This window comes from Ruditapes philippinarum, unplaced genomic scaffold (assembly GCF_026571515.1).
Source record: "Ruditapes philippinarum isolate M1 unplaced genomic scaffold, ASM2657151v2 ctg2646_1_1_1_1, whole genome shotgun sequence".
NCBI classification, from domain to species: domain Eukaryota; kingdom Metazoa; phylum Mollusca; class Bivalvia; order Venerida; family Veneridae; genus Ruditapes; species Ruditapes philippinarum.
Window position 1 is genome coordinate 24,961 of NW_026852127.1, and position 18,279 is coordinate 43,239.

At 33.5% G+C, this 18,279-nt stretch overlaps 2 protein-coding genes across 3 annotated transcripts; both read left to right on the forward strand.

The window, feature by feature from the left end:
- Nucleotides 1-4,889: 4,889 nt before the first annotated feature.
- LOC132750187 (golgin subfamily A member 6-like protein 22) lies at nucleotides 4,890-7,417 on the forward strand. Its single transcript, XM_060740135.1, has 4 exons — nucleotides 4,890-5,484; nucleotides 6,151-6,348; nucleotides 6,390-6,621; nucleotides 7,219-7,417. The coding sequence occupies exons 1-4, from the start codon at nucleotides 4,890-4,892 to the stop codon at nucleotides 7,415-7,417; spliced, it is 1,224 nt and encodes a 407-aa protein (XP_060596118.1).
- A 6,071-nt stretch (nucleotides 7,418-13,488) lies between these two features.
- Nucleotides 13,489-17,605, forward strand: LOC132750171 (uncharacterized). 2 transcript variants are annotated; one of them, XM_060740117.1, is made up of 3 exons: nucleotides 13,489-13,543; nucleotides 15,314-15,627; nucleotides 17,059-17,605. In XM_060740117.1, the coding sequence occupies exons 2-3, from the start codon at nucleotides 15,339-15,341 to the stop codon at nucleotides 17,508-17,510; spliced, it is 741 nt and encodes a 246-aa protein (XP_060596100.1). In that variant the 5' UTR covers nucleotides 13,489-13,543; nucleotides 15,314-15,338; the 3' UTR covers nucleotides 17,511-17,605. The 2 variants fall into 2 exon arrangements, with proteins under 2 accessions (XP_060596100.1, XP_060596108.1); XM_060740125.1 differs by having other exon boundaries at nucleotides 15,332-15,627.
- The last annotated feature ends 674 nt before the right edge of the window (nucleotides 17,606-18,279 follow it).

Sequence of the window (18,279 nt, forward strand, 5' to 3'; positions counted from 1 at the left end):
ACTCTTTTTCATTATGGAACAGATATGAGGGGATCGCGTAAAAGGATCAGGTGATCATCTTGATGTGCATAATTATACTATAGCTTTCATTGAACAGAAGTAAGGGGATCACGTAAGATAACCAGGTGATCATCTAGATGTATATATACTATTTGCGTCCGTGGCCGAGTGGTTAAGGTCGTTGACTTCAAACCACTTGCCCCTCACCGCTTTGGGTTCGAATCCCGACAGGGACTTTGGATTCTTTCATGTGAGGAAGCTATCCAGCTTGCTTACGGAACGTCGGTGGTTCTTATCAGGTGCCCGTTCGTGCCTAAAAAAATGCATGGAAGGGCACCTGAGGTCGCCCTCCACCAGTAAAATTGGAACGTCGCGATAATCTTACGTGATCCACTTATTTCTGTTCAATGAAAACTATAGTATATGTACATCTAGATGATCCCTTCGTCATTTTACGTGATCCCATCATATTTGTTCCAAAATGAAAAAGAGAATGTACATCTACATGATATCCTTGTAATCTAACGTGACCCCCTTATTTCTGTTCAATGATAACTATAGTATATGTACATCTAGATGATCCCCTTGTCATCTTACGTGATCCCCTTATTAAATGTATCTGTTCCATAATAAGAAATAGTATATGTACATCTAGATGATCACCTGGTTATCTTACGTGATCCCCTTATTTCTGTTCTATGAAAACTATAGTATATGTACATCTACATGATCCCCTTATCATTTTACGCGATCCCCTCATATATGTTCCATAATGAAAAAGAGTATGTACATCTATATGATCTCCTGGTCGTCTTACCTGATCCCCTTATTTCTTTCTCTTTAATGAAAACTAAAGTATGTGTTTATTTAGATGCACCGCTGGTCATCTTACGTGACCCCCTTATTTCTGTTTAATGAATACTATAGTATATGTACATCTAGATGATACCCTTGTCATCTTACGTGATCTCCTTATTAAATGTATCTGTTCCATAATAAGAAATAGAATATGTACATCTACATGATCCCCTTGTCATTTTACGCGATCCCCTCATATCTGTTCCATAATGAAAAAGAGTATGTACACATAGATGATCCCCTGGTCGTCTTACCTGATCTCCTTATTTCTTTCTGTGTAATGAAAACTAAAGTAGATGATCCGCTGGTCATCTTACGTGACCCCCTTATTTCTGTTTAATGAATACTATAGTATATGTACATCTTGATGATCCCCTGGTCATCTTACGTGATCCCCTTATTTCTGTTCAATGAATACTATAGTATATGTACATCTAGATGATCCCCTTGTCATTTTATGCGATCCCCTCATATCTGTTCCATAGTGAAAAAGAATATGTACATCTAGATGATCCCCTGGTCATCGTACGTGATTCCCTTATTTCTTTCTGTTCAATTAAAACTATATTAAATGTACATCTACATGATCCCCTTGTCATCTTACGTGATCCCCTTATTTCTTTTCAATGGATACTATAGTATATGTACATCTAGATATTCCCCTTGTATTCTTACGTGATCCCCTTATATCTGTACCATAATAAAAAAAGAGTTTATGTACATATAGATGATCCCCTTGTCATTTATTTGATCCCCTCATATATGTTCCAGAATAAAAAAGAGTATATACATCTAGATGTCACCTGGTCATCTTACGTGATCCCCTTATTTCTGTTCCATGAAAACTATAGTATATGTACATCTAGATAATCCCCTGGTCATCTTACGAGATACCCTTATATCTGTTCCATAATAAAAATGTTTATTTGCATTTCCCTCATATATTTTTTTTAAGAACTACTGGCATGCGAGCAGTTCCCGTACAGAAGCAGTACCCGTATTTTTCATTTAAACGCTTGATTTTTACTTGCAAACTTCAAAAATTCATTTCAAATCAAGCAGATGCATAAAAGAGACAAAATCTAAGTGTCAGTTCGGCAGTACGTATAAAAGTCTCATTTTAAATCACTTTCACCTGTGCGTTGTCAAAACGTGACCTTGTTTTCTCTGGGGGATTCCGTCCTTGCGCGCATGCGCTAAAATACTTACACGTGAGGCCTGTTAAAGGGTTTTCCACTAATACCACCTGTTTACAGATTAGTAGGCAATGTGGTGAAAACTTGTTTAATTATCAGAATTTTGATCAATATTACTAAAGTAAATAATTTTATGGCTTTGATGCGTAAAATATCATGTGTCGTAGGGTAAAAATATCATAAATGTATTCCGTTGTTTTTGTTTATTTGTAAATCATGACCCGACTTGTACTCCGTAGATTTTCCCGATATTTTCAATAACTAATCTTTGATCTGTTTATACACGTGACACTTTTCAACCAATCATAATTTACTTTTCTAGTCAAACCCGTTTTTCAAATTGTATACGCTTTTTATAGTGCAATTAAAACACCAATATCTCTGGATATATTAAATATTTATTCAGGTAAATTAGATTTTTGTATTTTATAAACATATCTCTAAATATACTGTAAGTCTTAAGTTTGATAATTATATAATGTAATAGTATTAACGAAATCAATTTTGTGTTTTGTTAGCGGACTGTAACGCGCCATCACACCTACATGTATATTGTTTCGTTTGTTTACATTTTTGACAGCTGTCATCTGTCAAATGATTATTCTATATGTTATGTTTGTATAATGTTATTTTCTTTATATTTTCAGATTTGTTTTCTTCTTTATCATATTTATTGATAAAGTGATTGTATTAAACCCCAATTATAAACTTTTAAAATAGTTTTGTCATTACCCAAACCTACAAACCTTATACTGTTATACGGAAGCTGAGAGGCCGGTGACAAATGGCGCCCAACGTGGTTTATGGGGTTATTTGGATTAAAATGCAGTAAAGCAATTTTACATCTATAGAAGATTTTCTTCTAAAGTTTAAATTTGAAATTATTTTGACGGTACCTATTATTCAACAGTGATCAACTGACGATTCTACAATACTAGGAATAGAGGATATACATAGTGACATTCATCAACGGAGGATATAAACATTCATAAACGGAGGATAGGAACATTTATAAACGGAGGATAGGAACATTCATAAACGGAGGATAGGAACATTCATAATCGGAGGATACCATTTAATTAGTTGGATATTTATCAATTGTGAGTGTATCAGTGTATGGAACATTGGATTGGATTTATTATATATTTTTGTGTGATTGTGATATTGTGCTTTTGGATTATTTATGTCATTCAAGGTGTGTGGTGAGTGAATTTATTGTTGTTTGTCTTTTTGATTTAAATTTTTGATATCATCATTGTCTTAGTGAAATTATTAAAAAAAAATTTAAAGGCATTAAATTTTTGTGTGCACACTTTTGCCATTTATAAAAGATAAACGTTTATTTTTCCAAATTAACTTTGGGTATTGCTGATTTTTATGTATCCCTAATCCTAATTGACTGATCGAGTCAGCGTTGTTATATATTTTATATCCGTGCGCAAATAGAAAAATTTCTGTTGTGCAAAGATATAAATATCCATTTTTATATTCCTATTTTCTTGTTTGTTAGTATCCAGTTGAAGTTTTTTTTTAACTGAATACTTACATTAATAATTTTTGCGTAAATTTTTGATTCACCGAAAAAATCAATAAGCTTTTTCCCGTGCTTCGATGTTCTATTGATCACTACGTATTTTATAACCTTTTATTATCATAAGGCTGTGTAGCCTATTGGATTAGATGATCGCGTAGTAAGCGAGAGGACCCCGGTTCGCTCCGTATTGTCGACACATTTTTTTTTTCTTATAAATTTATAAAGTTTATAAGAATATCGTTTTATATCAAAATATATTACATATCCAATCTATTCACATATACATAAAAAAATAAAACAATATATTTATACATACACATACACAAAACACATGATACAAATACTCATAAAAAGCGCTTGATATTATAAAGAACAATATATATATATATATGAAAGTGACTTTCTTGAAAACGAATTTGTACAAAATGTGGAATTAAAGATATAGAAATAAATGTTGATGAAACAATTAGACTTTGAAGAAGTGATTAAGAGAAATAGTAAAAGACACTTAGAGAACGTGAATTTACTGGAAGATACGTGAATGTATATAAAGTGCTTACCATGGGAATAAATGGATTGAAGAGATTGTTAGTGAAATGATAATTAAATGTATGGTGTATATGGTGGAACATAATCAAAAGTGTGAAACATCAAAAATTATGAATTTCACGTAAATGAATTAATAATGTAAAATCAAAATGGAATAACATGAAATATATCAAACGTGTATTTGAATAGTGAAAGTGTATAAACCAGATGTGAATAAAATTGTCATGAATATGACATATTGATGTCCTGAGAATAGAACTGAGTGTACATTGTGATAATATAAAAATATTATAGAGGTACAATAGTGCATATATCATTCATTACTGATATTACGCAATTTAATTGAAATATATGTGATGATATGAAACGGCTGAAATGGAATGACGGACATTATGAAATCGAATTTAACCTGTGATGAAATGAATTGAATAAATATGAATTAAAAATTATTGAATGTACAAAATTCAATGTGACATACAATAAACATAACAATTGGGGTATTCAAATGTGAATTGAATTGAATTGAATGAACATGAAAAAAAGTATGGAGTACATAAAGGATTATAAATTGTGAACATGAAATCGTTTTGAAAAGACAAATACACATACTTTGTGAAGCAACAGTGAATAGAAGTTGAAAATTGTAGAATATCTTGTGGAATTAAGATAAGTGTGAGTGAAATTGTGGAATAACGTGCTAATTGTGTACATTAATAAGATATTATCTAATATCTATATTTTGTGGAGATATAATGGCGGAGTATATGTCAGAACGAGAATTAAGGTTGAAAGAAAGACATAGGAGGAAAGAGGATGAAGAAGAAAGAATTAAGTTAAAAGAATTAGAAAGGGAGTTAATAGAAAAACATGAAAAGGAAATGAGAGACTTGAGATTACAACAAGAGAGGATAAGAAAGGAAAAGTGTGATAAATTAAAGCGTAGGAGAGAAATGTTAGAGAAAGAATTTATGTTAGAGAAAATGAAAGAACAAGAAAGAATGGTGCTAGATACATTTAAACTACCGGAACAAGAGACAAGTATTACTCAAAGAAAAGAAAGTGAGAGAATTACTTTCAACAAATCTATAAATGGAAGTATGGTGGATGATAATGGACATGGTGATGATAGTAATACAAGTGATGTTGAAAATGAACATAGTGACGATGATATTCTGTATTCTACACTGGACGAGTTAAAGTTTGACGATAGTGGAACTTTTATAGAAGTTGGACAACCAAATGATGCCAGTTCATTTATTGACTCATATCATGAAAAACTAAGAGATATAGACAAAGAGATACAGTGGTTACATAACAAGAATGAGTGTACTACACTCAACACAACCAGCACACACACAAGACATTAGTGTTAAAACCATCGACATAGTGAGCGAACAACCCCCACAAAAATCACACCAAATAACACACAAAAAAGAAACAAAACACACCAAAAAAACATAAAACAAAAAAACAAGAAAACAAAAACACAAAAAAAAAAAAAAACATAAAAAAAAAAACCACCACCCCACACACCATCACATACAGGCTGCGCCTTCCTACGGAACTCTCCCCTTTGCCCCCCGTCCCTGTGCCCCTCTTTCGCGCCCCCCCGTGCCTGCTCTGCCCGCCCCGGCTCATCCAGCGCCGCTTCTCGCCCGGCCCCTTCCTTACATCGCCCGTGCTGCTCCCGCGCCCGCTCTCGCCCCGCCCCTCCTCCCCCCCGTGACAAAGAAACCCCGCGCTGTTGCGCCCCCCTTCCCCTATCACCTCTTGAGAAAGTTGAACGAGAAGAGAAAGAAGGTTAGAAAGTGAATTGAATAAACAAGAGAACTCATTAGATATGTTAGTGAAAGAGCCTTTACGTGAAAGAAAGATGAAGTTTTGAAAATGAAAGGGAAAGTTTAAGAAAGACAGACAGAGAAAAGATAAAAGATAGAGAGAATGAACGCTGTATGAAAAGCAATGAACACGTGAAAAATAAGTTATTAAATCCTTCAATTCCTTTTTTGACAGAAAACACATTTGAAGAGTGGAAATTAGAGGTTGAAGTGATTATTGATTCTGATATGTATGATGAAAATGTGTTAAGACAAGCAGTGGAGAAATTCTCTTCGTGGTCAAACAAGAAAAATATTATTAACAATACCCTTCAACTTCAACAAGGGAAAATAATAAGCAAATTAGAAAATGTTTATGGAATGTACGAATCAGGTGAATCCGTTCTGTCTGAACTTTTATATGGCAAAACAAAGAAAGTGAGGAAGGAATAACAGAATGGGGAATAAGATTAGAAACTATTGTACAGAAAGCTATTGAGAAAGGACATGTAAGCGAGAGTCAAAAAGATGAAATGTTAAAGACAAGATTTTGGAGACAGTTAAAGAGTGAACAGTTGAAGAATGCTACCAGAATGTACTTTGAGACTGCTAAGTCATTTGAAGAATTAAGAAAGAAAGTGAGATTGGAAGAATACGAAATGTTTAGGTGAAGAATACAGCATAGAGAAGGGAAAGAACGAGTGGTAGATAGACAGATAGAGACAGTAGTCGGAGGAAATATTTTGAAAGATTTGGCTCATATAGAATGACTCAGTTTAGAAGATGAAATGAAGACAAAGAGGAGACAGACAAGAGATTACACGGCAGAATAAAGTATAATGACATACAAAAGAACCGGGTATAGAAGGGAAGGAGGAAAGATATGTGGGAGGATAAGACAAGGGATATAGGATTCGAATAGAGAATATAGATAGATAGAACGAGGATACCATATAGGACACAATTTTGGAGGTACAAGAACATAGAAGGAGATCATGATCAGACACAGTGTAGAAGAACTGACATAACCACAACCTTTACAAGGACAGTACAACAGACGTGAAGGGAGCAACGACATGATATAGAGAATACCGAGAGAGAAGAGAGTCAATATGAGCAATAGATACAGATTTGATAGAGAACAGAAGACTTCAATACCATGAACGAGACATCTAATATATACAAATGAAAAGGACAGCACGTTATAGTCGGAGATAATGACAAGGCAGAGAATATAGATATCGAGAGACTACAGATATGATAGACAGGATGATAAGAAAACTACAAGAACAGAGACAAAGGAGACACTGATAATAAAGGAAGAATGGAGAGACAGAGATCGTGAAAGGACAGATAAACAATATTACAGAGAAAAAGAAGAAACACAAAGAAAAACAGAGAGTAATACAAATGAAAAGAGAATGGATTTAAACTCGAAGGCGTCTCTGTCGGGGGGCAGATAGGAGGCATGGTAGATGACAAAAGCCCCAAGAAAACGACATTATATGATAGGATAGTTGGGAACAACAATGTTGGAGATATCAATATAGAGGGAAAAACAGCCAAAGGATTAATAGACACTGGCTCCATGGTTACAACAATGTCTATAGATTTTTACAATTCCTTATCAAACAAACCAACACTTCATTCCTTAGATCAATTCAACCTACAAGTAAATGCTGCAAATGGAGAAATAGTGCCATATTTGGGTTATATAGAAGCCAGAATAAAAGTACCATTCATAAAAGATAAAAGTTTTGATGTCCCAGTGCTCATTGTACCAATGACAGAAACAATATAACATTACAGTAAATTATTGGAACAAACTCATTCGAATTTGTGGTTCTGAAAATTAGAACACAAGCAGGCATACAAGATTCTCCTGAAAGCATGGATATTGGCTATAGACAGTTTCATTAGATGATCCGCATTGGTATAGTTAAACAACCAAACGCATACCTCTACAACATAGCGAATCCAATAACACTATCACCTGGGTATCAGGAATGTTTGAATCAGTGTTACTGAAATCTTGTTCAGATTACAATTGTTCCACGAGAGTGAGCGTTTGTCCTCGTGTAGTAACATTGGCAAAACCTGGAAAATCAGCTAGAATACCTGTTCGTTTATTCAACTTATCTGCAAAGCCTGTATCTATTAGAGAAAAATCCAACTTATGTCAACTTCATGAAGTAAAAGTGTTACGCGAAGCTCCAATATTTGACAAACAAAACACAAATAAGGATCAAGTTACAGTCAATCAACAAGTTGTCAATGAAGAGGATAATAAGGAGCCATTTGGAGTGAAACTAGAGGACACTAAATTATCAGAAGAAGAAAAGAGTACAGTGTACAAAATGTTTTCAAAATGGCAGCATATTTTTTCAAAAGGTCCAACAGATTTTGGAAATACTGATCTTATAGAACATGAAATTCATTTATCAGACGAGAAACCATTCAAACAACCTCATAGAAATATACCACCTGCTCTACTTGAAGAAGTCCGTGAACATCTAAAGGGAATGATTGAGTGTGGCGCAATCAGACCATCAAACAGTCCTTATTCATCCAACGTAGTTATCGTTAGAAAGAAAGATGGTACAATTCGTTTCTGTGTGGATTACCGTAAATTAAATGAACGTACAATCAAAGATGCCTATGCTATCCCCAGAATAGAAAATACTCTTCATCTTCTCTCCGGATCCAAATACTTTTCAAAACTCGACCTTAAAGCAGGTTACTGGCAAGTTTCTGTAAAAGAAGAAGACAAACCAAAGACAGCCTTTTCAGTAGCATCACTAGGATTTTACGAATGTAACCGGATGCCTTTTGGACTAACAAATGCACCGGCAACTTTTCAAAGACTCATGGAGAGATGTATGGGCGACCTCAACTTACGAGACTGTTTGATTTATCTGGACGACATCATCATTTTTTCAACAAATTTTCAAGAACATATAGAACGTCTCGAAGCTGTTTTCAGTCGTCTTGCGCAGAATAATCTGAAATTAAAACCAAGTAAATGCGAGTTCTTTCAAATCATCTGTTACTTACCTTGGACATGTCGTTTCAGAGGAAGGAATACATGCAGATCCTGAAAAAGATAGAAGCTGTTAAATCATGGCCATTACTAAAACTACAAAAGAAGTCAGACAATTCCTTGGATTTACTGGCTACTACAGAAGATTTATTAAAGGATATGCTTCAGTTGTTCGACCTTTAAATGATCTTTTAATTGGTTATTCAACCAACAAGAAACAAAAATCATCAAAGAAAAGAGTACCTTTTTACATGGAAAGAAGAACAACAGAAAGCGTTTGATACAATTATTTCCAAATTAACGAATCCACCAGTGCTAGCTTATGCCCAAACTATCAACTTCCGTTTATTGTTCACACAGATGCCTCATCCACAGGACTCGCTCTGTACTATATCAAAGACAAGGTGGAATAGATAGAGTTATAGCCTACGCTAGTAGAAGCCTCAAACCATCTGAAAAAAACACTATCCAGCACATAAACTAGAATTTTTGGCGCTAAAATGGGCTGTTTCTGAAAATTCAACGACTACCTTTAGGCAATAAATTCGAAGTTCTTACTGACAACAACCCTCTTACTTACGTTCAGACTACAGCAAACTAGACGCTACAGGACAACCGTTGGCTGCTGCATTATCAGGATATGATTACACAATTAAATACAGAAGTGGTAAAACAAAATGCAGATGCAGATGGTTTTATCTAGACAATACCAAAAGCAATACTGAAGAATACAATTCTACAATAGATAAAAAAACTATAAACGCACTTACCTTTTCTGCAAATGTCAACACCAAACAAGCTTTTGTTTTTAATTTTCCCCCTGAAAATTACTGAAGTTGAATTCATCTACAGAATTCCCCTGGGGGAAATTAGTTGGTCCCGAATCTTTTGTTTAAAGATGGGAAAATCAAAAAAGAGCAACATATATCGCAAATACAACACTAAAAGAAGGAAAAGGGCCCTTCCCGCTAAGCGAACTGAAAATGATTTGGTTTTTTGAAATACTTAGTGAGGGGAAAAATTAGTTCAGAAAATGTTTTTTATCGTCAAGAACGTAGGGAATGATCTCCCCTTAATTACTGTTCCCAAAAACCCCGAGAAGATAATTTAACCTTTTAGACTTGGTCCCCGGGGCGGATCAAACAATATATTTTTCAACAACGTTTTTTGCCGGGTGGATACATGATAAAGAAAAGTAAAACAATTCCCCAATGTTTAAAAAAAAAAATTACCCAACATTTCCTTTATTATATTTTTCCACAACTCCAATGGAAATTTTTTGGGACCCCCTCAGTCTAGAAAATAAAAGGGGTGGATTTGAAAACTTTTTAGTCGTTACGGCCCTTTTTATGATATTCTAAGCATATCCAAAAAAAATAAAACAGTAAAAAACCGTAAATTCTTTTTGCCCAAATTTTTTGTACTTTTGGGTTCCAAAAAATAAAAGTGAAGGGCAATTCAAAATTTTTATTAAAATTTTGTCATTGCGGTTTGAAAAAATTAACACCCCGAAACCCCCATGGGCAAGGAAAAGTAAATTTTAATTCAAATTTTTAAAAAAGCAGAACCCGGGAAAAATTAGAAAAATCAGACTGGAAACCACACGTGCGGCCCCACTTGTACAATTGCATACAATGTCAACCATTCATACTACCACTGGATATTCCCCATACTTTTTAATGTTTGGTAGACATCCAAAATTAGCAATAGATGCATTTCTAGGATTACCAACAGATGAAAACAACAACAACACACAAACTGAATACGTTAGAAAACTCAAAGAACGTCTATCTATTGCTTATAAAAAAGCCGAAGACAATGCAAAACATTCAGCTGATAAATATAAAACAAGATATGATATCAGAGCAAAAGCCGCTACAATAAATAAAGGTGACCTAGTTTTAGTTCGAAATGTAAAACTTCGTGGAAAAAATAAATTAGCCGACAAATGGGAAGATACCCCTTACATTGTTATGGAACAAGCCAAAAATCAAAAACATACCTGTTTTTGTTGTTAGAAAAGATAGTCCAAGATCAAACAAGACACGGACATTACATAGGAATCTACTTTCTACCGTTAAGTAAAAAGGTTAAAGACCCTTACCTGGAAACAAAACACAACAACGAAGATCCTGAAATAGAAAGAAATATAACTTACCTTGAACCTGAAATGAAATTTGATACAAGTGCATCCTTTAAAAAAAGATACTTACCTTGAAAATCAACAAGGAAAAGATTCTCGTCCTGATAACGTTCTAGAAAATACAAGTGACAAATATATTATTCCGGCCAGAAGATGCAAACCAAATAATAAAAATAAATGTTTAACATCAGCTGATGATAAAGCTTTAAAAGGCCGACCAATAAGAACTAGAATAACCCCAAGATGGCAACGGTCAGGTGACTGGATATATTGGACCACAAATGTACATAGTGTAAAAATAATTACATCTGAAATAGAATGAGAGGGTTTTCGTGACATAAATTGTGTGACAATGATAGATGAAAATTTATATTAGATTGTAGAAGATTATTGACACTCATATTGAGAATTGTAAACCAGATGATTATGTGAATACATATGCAAGAGGAAACTTGGCAAAGATTATGTCATGTTGATTTACACAACATTACAACTATTACATAATTTAAGCCCTCATATACATTTCTCCTCAAACATTTAACACTATTCACAAATACTCACTTATTATCTGATGAGATTATACTATATGTATATGATTGATATTTCCTCGTATTGTATTATATATATATATATATTTTTAAATCTTATATATTCGTTGTTTTTATTAATGCAAAATGCTTTAATTCATTTCGCGTATTAAATGTCGGGACGCCATTTTCGAAGCAGGGGGAGTATGTCGTAGGGTAAAAATATCATAAATGTATTCCGTTGTTTTTGTTTATTTGTAAATCATGACCCCGACTTGTACTCCGTAGATTTTCCCGATATTTTCAATAACTAATCTTTTGATCTGTTTATACACGTGACACTTTTTCAACCAATCATAATTTACTTTTCTAGTCAAACCCGTTTTTCAAATTGTATACGCTTTTTATAGTGCAATTAAAACACCAATATCTCTGGATATATTAAATATTTATTCAGGTAAATTAGATTTTTGTATTTTATAAACATATCTCTAAATATACTGTAAGTCTTAAGTTTGATAATTATATAATGTAATAGTATTAACGAAATCAATTTTGTGTTTTGTTAGCGGACTGTAACGCGCCATCACACCTACATGTATATTGTTTCGTTTGTTTACATTTTTGACAGCTGTCATCTGTCAAATGATTATTCTATATGTTATGTTTGTATAATGTTATTTTCTTTATATTTTCAGATTTGTTTTCTTCTTTATCATATTTATTGATAAAGTGATTGTATTAAACCCCAATTATAAACTTTTAAAATAGTTTTGTCATTACCCAAACCTACAAACCTTATACTGTTATACGGAAGCTGAGAGGCCGGTGACACATGCATACAAGCATGCCATTGCATGAGAATGCGTTGGGGTAACGGTACCGGGTAATTGATACCAGCGTTTAGTCTACGCTCTATTTCCTGAATTACATCTATTTATCTCTTAGAAAACGGTCTGTTCAACAATTATAATTGAAAAATAGGTCCGATATAACAAAATTGTATAATTATAATGGGTTAAATTTTATGTACGGGAACTACTTCTCTTCATACAAAATAATGGATAATTTCGGTACCCCATATGAGGCCTCATAACTAAGGGTTATTCTATGTTTAGAACATGATGGAATTTCCATGATTTGTGTGACGAGCTGAATAGTGATGTGTAACATTAAAATTTTGGTGAGTGAGCGTAATAAAAAATAATGTTTAAGTAACTACGATTTTTGTACGGGAATTGCTCGCATGCCAGTACAGTGTTTATACACCTTAAAGACCAGATGATCCTTCTTCATATATATTCCATCACTACTAATGTATATTTACATCTACTACTAGATGATTCCCTGCTCATCTTACATTAACCTCTCATACATCTTCTATCAAAACTAAAGTATATGTTCATGTAGATGGTCTCTTGGTCCTCTTATAATGTGATTCCTCATATATCTTTAATGAACATAAGTATACATTGTGTACATGTGCATTCAGATGATCCTACAATCATCTTACTTGATATCCTAACATATAGGTTCATACATGTATGCTCATTAAATTATTAGGCATATGAATGAAAAACCATTATTGTACAATTGTATGTCCTGAAGTTTAAAGCCTGTTTCCATTTTTTAGACATATGCATATACATTGTATTTATTAAGAGGATAAGGCATATGCATTATTTCACAGTGACGCTCATGATTTCCATAGATTAAGTCTATTTTAATCAGGATGATAACGCTTTATCAGAAATTCGTGCTTAATTTATAGGCGGGGCTAAATATGCAAAGTGTACTCTCACTCGATCCCTTTTTCCGTTTACCGCGTTGAATTGGCGAAGAATTTTGTACAGTATTGGAGTTAATATAACAGATTTGGGTATATGTTGATCAAATTTTCAAAATTCGGTATTTTTTACACCAAATTGCGCAATAAGATCAAGCGAGTACAGCATATTTTAGTGTATCAGATGTGTTATTGTAGAAACTGGATCACATCGAGACAAGGGAGAGTACTCGATTTTATACGCTTCCATAAATTTCCGACACATTTTTGTGCCCCCACGTTAGTGGCGGGCATTTAGATTTACCCTTGTCCGTCCGTCCGTCCTTCCTTCCGTCCTTCCGTCCGTTCACTTTTGTGTCGCACGTAACTCAAAAAGTATTTGACCAAGAGTCATGAAACTTTACAGGAATGTTGATCAGCATGTGTAGTTGTGCACCTGGGTATTTTCGTCTGGATATTTTTAGTATTTTCAGAGTTATTGCCCTTGACTTAGTTAAATTTTGCAATTTTCAACTTGTGTCGCACGTAACTCAAAAAGTATTTGACCTAGAGTCATGAAACTTTACAGGAATGTTGATCAGAATGTGTAGTTGTGCACCTGGGTATTTTCGTCTGGATATTTTTAGTATTTTCAGAGTTATTGCCCTTGACTTAGTTAAATTTTGCAATTTTCAACTTGTGTCGCATGTAACTCAAAAAGTATTTGACCTAGAGTCATGAAACTTTACAGGAATCTTGATCAGCATGTGTAGTTGTGCACCTGGGTATTTTCGTCTGGATATTCTTAGTATTTTTAGAGTTATTGCCCTTGAGTTAGTAAAATTTGGCAATTTTCAACTTGTGTCGCACGTAACTCAAAAAGTATTTGACCTAGAGTCATGAAAGTTTACAGGAATGTTGATCAGCATTTATAGTTGTGCACCTAGGTATTTTTATCTGGATATTTTTAGTATTTTCAGAGTTATTGCCCTTGAGTTAGTAAAATTTGGCAATTTTCAACTTGTGTCGCACGTAACTCAAAAAGTATTTGACCTACAGTCATGAAACTTTACAGGAATGTTGATCAGCATGTGTAGTTGTGCACCTGGGTATTTTCGTCTGGATATTTTTAGTATTTTCAGAGTTATTGCCCTTGAGTTAGTAAAATTTTGCAATTTTCAACATGTGTCACACGTAACTCAAAAAGTATTTGACCTAGAGTCATGTAACTTTACAGGAATATTGATCAGCATGTGCAGTTGTGTACCAGGTATTTTTGTCTGGATTTATTTAGTATTTTCAGAGTTATTGCCCTTCACTTAGAAAATTTTTGCAATTTTCAACTTAAGTCGCAAGTTTCTCAAAAAGGATTTGACATAGTCATTAAACCTTATGGGCAGGTTGCTCAGCATATTTTAGATTTGCACCTGGGGTTTCGCTTGTGGATTTATCCAGTATTTGTAGAGTTACTTCCCTTGACTTAGTAAAAAGATTGACAGAACAGTGGCGCGGTGGGGGCACCCGTGTCCTATGGACACATTTCTAGTATCATTTTCATTCATTGGATTTTAGCTCAATCAGGCTAAATTACCCCGATTGAGCTAATTTAGCCCGATTGGGAGATGTGTACGAACTATTCATTACAAACCTGTTTTGGCAAAACTAAAGATTAACGCGTCAAAAATGTAGATAAGATACATTTTATAGCTGATTCGTGGTATATTGATTGCTTTTTAAATGTCGATTTGCTGTAATTTATTTGTATTTCAAGACAGTTTAAACCTGTTGTACATATTCGTTAAATGGCTGATTGAAGAAAAAACTTATTAACTTTTTCATTCATGAAATAAAAAAGCTATATCTATATTACTTTATTCATTCAAGGATTTTATGATAAAACAGATTTGACATGGGTACAGTCACAGAAGATGGGAAAGAAGAAAAATGTCCGAAGTGTCCGGAGCCATTTACCGCACCTGGAAAGTGTTTGGATGAAGTACGTTTAGTTTTCGATGATCAACAAGAACTGTATGTTTCACAAAACTTTCTTATTCTATCTTCGCCAGTGTTTGAGGCCATGTTCAAGAATGATTTAAAAGAAAAGCAGCAATCAGCAGTTTTGTTGAAAGAGAAGAGCTATACAGACTTTTATGAATTTTTGATGTGTATTTATCCTGGGACATTAAAACCAGTTACAGGTAAAGAATCATATTTTATTAATGCCATAAATATTTAATATTATGATTAACCTTAATTGCGTGTACATATTATCGTTGTTAAAGTTTATCTATGCCTTTCATCGGCTTAACAAAGTCATTTCGGTTTTATTAATAAATATGTTTTTTTGTCTCTAATAAATAAATCGTGAGATCCGAGTTTGAATGGGGTAATGGAATCAATACAAAAGCATCACAAGTACTTTTATCATGTCATTTCATTGATTTCTGTTGAACAGGTGCATATCTGATATATTTAACGTTATCAGTCATCCACACCTTTATCAGACAACTTATCAATACACATTAAAATGAAAAGAAAAAGAAGAAGATTTTACCTGTCTCTAGTTTTAAAAATCTTTAACTGATACACTTTGAATCGAATAGTTTTTTTACTTATAAAGGCTCCCTTAATTGATCAATTGACTTAAAACATGTAGAACGATATCGTCTAAATATGACCATGACCCGTAATTTGCACCGGGCATGAACTCGAGAGTTTCTTAACAGGTTTTTGTTTCATTTGAAATTTAAAAAAAGAAACATAACTTAAATTGAAAACGTTATAATTAAAATACCAAAATTATTGTCAATGCCAAGAATCTAACTTTTGTCTGATAAAATATGTTATATTAGACACAAGCATAGTATTTTCTTTATATCAAGTCAACTTGATGGTGTTTGTATTTAACAAATGCATACTTTTCAATATGTCTACATAGCTTTAAAAGATGTTCTTTTTTATTTTTACCGTACACGTTTTACATAGCAAATATATTAATACATTAATAAGTAAGCGTTCAGTCTATCGACTTGTGTAAATGCCTTTGTTTCCATGATTAAAAAGCTATATATAATAGTATATATTCCCTGGATTGATTGTTTCGGTAGGATATGTTGCGGAATAGGGGAATCCCAATTCGTGTGTCTGAAATACTGTATTCCTAGAAAAGATTTCGCGCGTTTTAAGTTAGTATTTGCGCAGTTTAACGTTCAAAGTCAAGTTGTGTGTTTTAAGGGTTTTTTTTTCTTATCAATTAATTTAAAAAGTCTTTGAATACAGGATTACATATTATTGTTTTCTTTATTCCTACTTTTGTATATACTTGTGCATTTGTTTCAGTTTCACTTACCGCAGAGTAATTTCCTTATTATATAATATCTAAGCAGCAAACAAAAAACAAAGAAAAAAGAAAAGAAAAAAAGAAAAAAAGGAAAAGAAGAGTAAATTATATAATTGTTATATGTTTTGTTTTGTGTATTGAGAGTAAATGTTTATTTACAATTACATGGTAAAACAAAATCGGTTTATTTGAAAGTAGTTTTCGGTCTTTAACAAACGGTATGGCAAACTCAAATGAATTTCAGTTTCATGTCGGCCCTGCCTAATTGCATGTCTTTATTTGTTTTCAGAAGCCAATGTACTGCGCATTGTACCTATAGCGGAGGAATATCAAGTTGACTCTATCATCCAAAGTTGCAAATCGGTTATGAAAAACTGGCTTGAAAAAGATTATGTATCTGCTAAAAAATTATATAATAATAGTTGTAACTATCACGTAGTGCAAACACGACAATGTTTAAGTATTCTAGCGACGTCTTTGCCACTGAATTACAAATCACTTGTAGACAACGCTGTGGACATGCTCGCCAAAATGCCACATAGAATATATTATGGCTCGTATGGCCCTGACACTCTCGATACCTACTGTCAATCATATAAACTAAACGTAAACGGAAAACAGATCACTGTCCGTGAAATAATTGATGAATGTAAAACAGTATTCCAGACCCTTCCTGCTGAGCTTAGATGTACAATATTAAGCAAAAGACTGGCATTTGATAGTGACAATGAAGTCAAGTAGCCACGTGAAAAACGTGATTCGGGCAAAAAAGCTTTAAATATGAAACGATGATTAAACTGTAATTTGTTTTCAGTCCCATGCTAATGCATTTTGACCAGTTACAGTAGGGTGAACGTGTCAGTTTACACGCAAAACGCACGTTACACGCTATACGAACGCACGATACACGCTATACGGACGCACGTTATACGCACGCAAAACGAAACGAAATACGCAGACGCACGCAAAACGATATACGCTAAACGAAATACGCTAAACGATATACGCACGCTAAAACGCACGCAAAATGAAAACGTTTCTAAACCTTTATTAAAATATCGTAATCATTTTAAGTTTTTAACAACTTTACTGTAATAGCTACATGAAGAATTTTGATTATCATATATATGGTAGCTAGAAATGTATATTTTAAACGAGTTTATGTAAGAACTGAAATGCACTCAACCTAGCACCGAAATTAATTTTTGTCACAGCCTCAACAAATGATTTTTAGAAATATTTATAAGCTATCATGCGCTAATATCGAAAGTAAAATAGTTAGGGTAACGTGTTCCTTTTTATGCGCAATCGGATAAAGAACTATCCTTTGCATTCACTACGTAATCTCTACGTAATAGTCCAACATGGCCGACATTGAAAATGCATTGCAATTTTTCATAAATATACAGTGCTAACAATTAAATTCAGATGGATTTATGAGGCAAATCTATATTTTAAGTGAGGATGCATCATAAACAATCGAACTATATAATCTTGAGTGTAAAATAAA

Bases quoted from the DNA above. Each gene is read 5' to 3' on its own strand.
- LOC132750187 (XM_060740135.1), top strand. From the start codon at position 4,890: ATGGCGGAGTATATGTCAGAACGAGAATTAAGGTTGAAAGAAAGACAT. The intron at 5,485-6,150 runs GCACACACACAA...CTTTTTTGACAG, and splicing joins TACTACACTCAACACAACCA to AAAACACATTTGAAGAGTGG. The intron at 6,622-7,218 runs GTGAAGAATACA...CAGATATGATAG, and splicing joins GAAGAATACGAAATGTTTAG to ACAGGATGATAAGAAAACTA.
- LOC132750171 (XM_060740117.1), top strand. From the start codon at position 15,339: ATGGGTACAGTCACAGAAGATGGGAAAGAAGAAAAATGTCCGAAGTGT. The intron at 15,628-17,058 runs GTAAAGAATCAT...ATTTGTTTTCAG, and splicing joins GACATTAAAACCAGTTACAG to AAGCCAATGTACTGCGCATT.